At 35.3% G+C, this 6897-nt stretch overlaps 1 protein-coding gene across 1 annotated transcript; it reads right to left on the bottom strand.

Moving 5' to 3' along the window:
- Window positions 1-1535: 1535 nt before the first annotated feature.
- LOC121257116 lies at window positions 1536-6599 on the bottom strand. The gene is made up of 4 exons (XM_041158010.1): window positions 6426-6599; window positions 6134-6349; window positions 5401-5531; window positions 1536-2706 (listed from the first exon to the last, which is right to left on the bottom strand). The coding sequence occupies exons 2-4, from the start codon at window positions 6347-6349 to the stop codon at window positions 1908-1910; spliced, it is 1146 nt and encodes a 381-aa protein (XP_041013944.1). The 5' UTR covers window positions 6426-6599; the 3' UTR covers window positions 1536-1907.
- Between the last annotated feature and the right edge of the window lie 298 nt (window positions 6600-6897).

The raw sequence follows: 6897 nt of genomic DNA, 5'->3' as shown, positions 1-6897 counted from the left end.
GATAAAAGTTAAACATTAAATAAAATATTGTTAAAATATTATTTTTTAATATTAATATTATTTTAAGATTTAAAAAAGTTGAATTGTTTATTATATTTTTTGTGAAAATTTGAGAAAGTTGTAATAATTAGATGAGTTGAGATCGCTTCTCAATCTAAACGGGGCCTTAGACAATTGCCTAAGGCCTCTAGTGGAAGAAGGCCCCAAAAAGAAAAGGTCTAAAGTAAAATTTTTTAAAATGAAAAAAAATATCCAATTAAAAAAATTAATTAACTTAAGAAGTGAACAAAAAAAATATAAAATAGATATTATGTTATTATTAGTTTTAAGAGTATCACATATAATAATTATTTTAAGTATTCTTATTCTAAAAATACACTTCTCTTTTATCATTATTAGTTTGATATATAATGTAAAAATTATAAATAGCAAAATCTAATTTTCGAGTGTTCATAAATCTTTTTTGTAAGATTCTTTGATGAGGTAATGGCTCACTTATAATTGTTATAACTGTTTCTAGGGCTCGTTTAGATACTAAGAATATCTGTGAATAGTAGTAGAATAGTTTTGAATTCAGATGTTTTATTAGATTTTGAGAAATGAGAGAAAAAATTGAATTTGAGAATACTTGATATAATAGTTGTGTTCCCAGATGGCCCCTAAAAGTTTAAAGCACGTTTTGTAAAACTAGATTTGACAAAATCCTCTCTAAATAAAAAAATATTCTAACAAAGATTAAGTCGGACATTAGTTGAAAATGTATTATAAAATCTGAATCAATAATTTTACTTAGCAAACAATTAGAATTATTTAAAAAAATGAAAAAATAAAAATAAAAATAAATTTATTTAATTTTAATTTTTAAAGTAAAAATAGCCTCACTTAAAACTTTACCCTTAGGTACAGAACCTATTGAGCCGGTGCAGTAATTTATATATTTTCTTAGAGGCATGCTAGTTGGTAGGGACTAGAAATGAAGATGCATGGGAGATTTAGGACGGATGGTGTCTGCCCTTCTTACCATTCCAATGCTTTCATCAATATTAATGAGTCGTTAAAATTTCATTTGAAGTACGTACTAGCCGTCTTGCACTATGTCCCATGGAAATTCAACTAAATCTTTGACATGGTTGTTACTAACATATTGCTCTTCTTTAAAGTTATAATCGAAAATGAAAATGGTCATTTTTATCTCACTATAATGGGGTGACATTACGTATCACGCTATCAACGTTGAATTTTTCTTTGAAAAAGACTAAAGTTGATATAAGGGTAGTTAAAAAAACTCATATTTTATATAGTGGAATGAAAGTATAATATCTAAGCCTAACTCTATATTTTGAGAAGGATTAACAAAATTCACAATCACCAATACTATTTGTCCTAATCAAACAATATATGATTATATTTTATAGATATGTTGGGAATGTTAAGTTCCCAAACAAATAAGCTAGAGGTAGTAAATACATGATTAACAAAATAAGAACCGACATTTTTAAAGATTCACTACACATTATCATCTTCTTATACTGGTCAACTTTAATAACTGCATGGAATTTAGATCATATTTTGAAGTTTTGCATTCGTTTAAAAATCAATTTCAAATCTTGGAAATATATCTTTTAAAAAAATAATGTTAGATCTATTAATGTTGGATCTAATTTTCGAGGGCTTTTGTAAAATCAGCTGAAGCTCAGTTTGATATCAGCTGAAGCCATACACATTATATCATCTGCTTCTTTGATCCCTCTTCCTTGGCTCTTGTATGTCAGCTTCCTTAACCGACATGCAAAACGTTCTTCAGAGAACAGAACCAATATAACATTTTCCATAACAACTATTTGTCGTACCTCTCTATACTCATCAAGCACTGCCAACGGATGGCCTGAGAAAAATTGAACAATTAACTAGTCAAGTGCAGCTTTGTTTCTTCGACCCGGTGTAGGCTTTGGCAAGCCATCAAAAATTGGTTTTGCAATGACTGAAGTCGAAAGGGCCTGCAGATCCGGTTTCAGACTCCACCTTGTAGTAGTCCATATGGATGAACTACTGCAGTCCTGATCCTGCAAACTTGATGTGCTTGAAGACTTCTTCACTACAGAAAAGTCATCAGGTACAACAGAATCTCCCAGACCAATTGGTATTGGGTTCAAACCACCTGTTTCAGAATCACTTGTCGTAGTTCGGCTTGCTGCTTTGGGTCTCAAGGCTAAGCCCTTTCCTGTTTTTGCCAGAAACCCACCAGTATTGCTGTTATTCTCCAACAACATTTCTGGCGTGTGATGGGTGAAATCAGCTTCAGACTTCTGACGCCTTCTGAGCAGTTTCTCCCAACATTTATCAGTGTCACCGTCCTTAGCTTCTGAAACAGACAGGGCGCCGCCAGCTAGCTCACCATTCTCATCCAATAAAGCATTAACTAAACTTTTGGACTTCCGGTGATGCCTCAAAGATGGGTTGGAAACCAGAGAGGCGCTGGGGAAAGGCCCATCTTCTAAATATTGAGAATCTCCTCTTTTGTAGGCAGCCATTTCAAGACATTCAGGCATGGTTTTCGGATCTCTCGGTTTGAGTCTGTAATAATCATGTAAAGAGCTCATAGCTGGAGAAACCTTCCGCTGAGGAGACTTAACTCCAAGGGATTGAAATGATTCAATGAAATCACCATGTCTACGCCAGGGTGGGATGTGGTCAGAACTGCTCTGTCTGCAGAACAGTTAGCATGGTCAGAAACTGAAAGTTCAAATGTTCAAAAGACTATTTTATGATGAACAATGAAAATATGTAACCAATTATTAAAGATTAATGCTAGGTACAAGCTTCAAATAGACAAGCTCCATACAAGCCCTTGGTAACAAAGTGAGTCCCACTAATAAAGAATAGTTTTTTTTACACTTTTTTTACGTGGAGTCCACTTTTTTACAAGGGTTTGTGTATGAGACTTGTCTATTTGGGATTTGTACAAATCATTTCTCATTATTAAATGTTGGGAAACATTATTGTGAGTAAATATTTTCAAGGGAAACAACCAAAACTTGCTTATGTCATACAAAACATGAGTAATCATTAAAAACAAATGCCAAATCCATCATCACTGATGGTACTTGAAGGATTCTATCCAAAGCATAATCACCAGGAAAAGCATTTCCATTACGAATGAGAATTTCTGTCCAAGACTATTGCCCTAAAAAAGTAAGGAACATATAGAACTGGCAAAGGACAGCACTAGGGGCTGTGTTTCCAAAGCTTCTGTGTTTCTTTTTTTCACAAGTGATTAAACTTTATAAAATTGAAATTAAAAAGAAACTCAAAAAGAGATAACCCTAGTAGACAGAAAATACAAAATGAACACCTAACTAGGGAAAGGAAAAAAAAAAAAAAGAGATAAGAAAATAAAGAAAACCCTGATCTCAAGTTTTTATCATTCCTCTTTGTCCAAAAACACCACAGGACCATCTTCCAGACTGCTGCAATTTGGGTGCTGCGATATAACCCTCTCCAAATGGCAAAGAGGTCTACTATCCTCCTTCCTAGGCATAGCTCAACCCAATGTGTTGCCAAATCTGATGGATGATCTTTATAAACTCAAGGCTAGATTAGCTTTTTGATAATTTCATACAGGTTTATTCGGTGGAGGTTTGATGGTTAGGGAATTTAGATGGTTAGGTACTAAAAGGATTGAACCATGAAGGAGGAGGAATCTCAGTCAGTCTTAAGTCAGTTCCCTGGCAAGCAAACCTACATCTCCAATGGAATCACAAATAATGGAGAATGCGATCACGGCCTCAAAGTCTCAAGTAAGCTACCGGATTTATTGAATCCATCCTATGAATCTGACAGATTACACAAAATCCTAGACAGACTATTCCAGTCCTTTGTTTAAAAGTATTAAGATTTCATGAGAAAACTAAAAAGTACTCTAAAACTTCAGAAATTACTCAAACTCAATTGAAACCGTGTGAATGAATGCATGATTTCGGAGGACTCAAAATGGACCTAATTCCAGGAGCTTCCAGCTGGCTTAATCAGGAATGAGAGATAGTACCAAATGAAATTGCCAACGAGAAGAAAAGTACACACAAAATGCTTTAGCGATGCGTACTCTAATAACACTTCCAGAGAGAAAAAACTGATCTTTCTTTTCTCACATTCCTGTCAGACCATCTTGGCCCATTCCTTCACTAGTAATTATGTCATTCCATTACTGAATTACAAAACAACTAAGTTCCAAATATTTTAGTAAAAATCAGACATATAATTCTCACATGAAACACAAGTTTTAAAGGCAGAAAATCCCAAATGTCAGGTATACTATTAAGCAGGATACAAGTCTGTTTCATGGGGTATGAAACCCATTCCCAACCCTCCCTCCCCTTCCTTCTTATTTCAAGATCCAGCTTTAACCCGTTTTCATTCACAGACATCCATCAGCATTTCCCTTAGTTAAGAGAGGGAAGATAATATAAACGGAAGGAACTTTCTTTTGTAGGAAAACTTGTTGAAAATGCTATCGAGATCCTTGATTAAAAAGAAGACAAAACATGGGTCTTGAAGTAGAAAAATTGGAAAAATCAGGTTTCAAAATAGAAGTGGTCCAAAGCATGAATTATGTCACTAATAACTAATTTCCGAAGAACTGATAATAATAAATCCATCACAAAACATAAGAAATGATTTGAAGCCAACTTCAGCCAGAATGTGAACCATTGCAAGCACCACCACCACCAGAAAGTGCTGCTGCCAAAGGACCATCATTGCCAACACATCTTTGACCAGTCCACCTTCCAACGGTCAACACCAATATGAAAAAATCTCTACCCAATAACCACGGCAATCATAAACACTAAACTCTTCAGTGGCATTGCATAAATACCGCCACCATGATGCCATCTTGATCATGTTGACCTTACCACCGCAGGTCTGCATTATCACCACCCAAAATGCCAGTCACCCAAAGTCAGCCATAGCTCAAGTCCCAATACGTTAAAATAAATAATTATGTTTTTTTATAAGTATTTTAAAACAAAGATTTAAAAATAAAATCAACCATTTTTCTTGAATATTACTCATCTTACATTATAAAATTAGAGAGAGAGATAGACGAAGGAACTATTGGTGCTCTGCACTTCAATATTCTTAGTGGAACATCTTGCAAAACAGGCTGTACTTTTACCTTACGAACACAAGGAAACTAAAAAAGTCCCAATTAAGTGACCAAGAAAACAAAGAAAAAGGTGAGGGTGTGCATCACGGGAGATAAGTTTATCATTAATACAAATAAATTAACCAAACAGCACAAAATTTTATAACATATCAAGGAAAAGAAGCTCAGATAAGGTTCAGGAGCAAATGCACAAGAACATTCGGAGAAACAGAATGGAGTGAGCAAAATGTAAATACCCTGGAGTGATGGAACCATTTGATAAACAAGGAGATGGAGGATGCCTGCCAGGTAATGGAATCTGGAGAGACTTGAGAGCAAACATTTGAAAATCTGTAACCAATCCATTCATCTTTTTTATGTCAGCGACCTATGATACCAAGAAAAGAAAAATCACCACAAGGCTGAGGTTAATTCAAAACAGACTCGTCAGTGAACAGATGCAATTCAGAATACATAATGATACAATGCTCAAGTCTTCCATGCATAAGACATGAAGCTATACAAACTCCTAAAGCATAAACTCGGCTTAGAGAAAAGAAGAGAGAGAACACAGCATTCGGCCTCGGTCTATCCAACATTTATTCCTTCTTCGTTTTATTTCTTCCCTCATTTGTAGACAAAATATATTATTCGATAAAAGAAAGGAAGTGTTTTTGTTTTTTTTTGGGGGGGGGGGGTGGGGGGTTGGGTTGTTGTGGGGGGGAGAAATTCCTCCAAGAAAGTTCTTATTATTAACCATATTGGTCCGTGTTCCTTACGAAGGAACAAGTTAAAATCATCAAGAAATCGCGTAGGAGGCGATGAAAAATTCCCGGGACTTAGTAATGCCATTGGATCATCATAATGAATACACGATTTCGAATCAACATTAGCAGAATTATAATCACCGTTGCTATTACTGCTAGTACACCAAACAAAAATAAAAGAATCAAGCAGAGAAATATTAGTCGAATAATCGAACAAGCATACCTCGACGCCGTACTTGATGGCAATCCCGGCGAGAGTGTCCAGCTTTGAAACGGTGTGTTCGATGTAACCAACAGCACCGCCGGACGAAAGCGCAGAAGGAGTCGAAGCGAACGGCAGAGACTCTATATATCTATCTCTAGATTCTCTACCGCCTCCATTACCGTGCACCGTACAAGTGTGATAATTATGACTGCCATTACGCCTCTCCCTTTCCATCTGCGTACAACTCAATGCAAAATCAACCCGCCCAAACACATATTATACATCGATCATCAACACACAATATGCTCACCGATCGAATTCCCTTGTAGAATTGGAAAAAGAACAACCCAAGATCGGTGAAAACAGAAAGGGTAAAAGAAAACCCCAAGATCGACGTGTCTTGTTCTCGATAGACGTAAAGTTGCTTCCCAAAATTATCCAGGAAAAATTGAATGAACCGAACGAAAATCGGGGCTCGCTCTCTCTCTCGGACTTGTTTGGGAAGTGAGAGTATTCGAATATTCTAATTATTATTTTTTATTTTATTATTATTTTTTATCTATTTTTATTATTATTAAATATTTTATTATTATTTATTCATTACTATTTACCAACATTCACTTCTCAGATATTATGGCCATCCAAACCAAGCGATTGGAAGTTGGACTGAAACTTACATACAAAGGATGAAATATAAGAGTCTCCCCTTTTTTTCCAATGAAATTGGACGTACATGTTTGAGGAAGTATACCTAAATCGGGACTACACATTCCAAGAAGACA

The sequence above is a fragment of the Juglans microcarpa x Juglans regia genome, chromosome 3S, assembly GCF_004785595.1.
Source record: "Juglans microcarpa x Juglans regia isolate MS1-56 chromosome 3S, Jm3101_v1.0, whole genome shotgun sequence".
Classification (NCBI taxonomy): Eukaryota; Viridiplantae; Streptophyta; class Magnoliopsida; order Fagales; family Juglandaceae; genus Juglans; species Juglans microcarpa x Juglans regia.
Note: the sequence above shows the minus strand (reverse complement) of the source record. Positions and strands in the feature narration are given on the sequence as shown.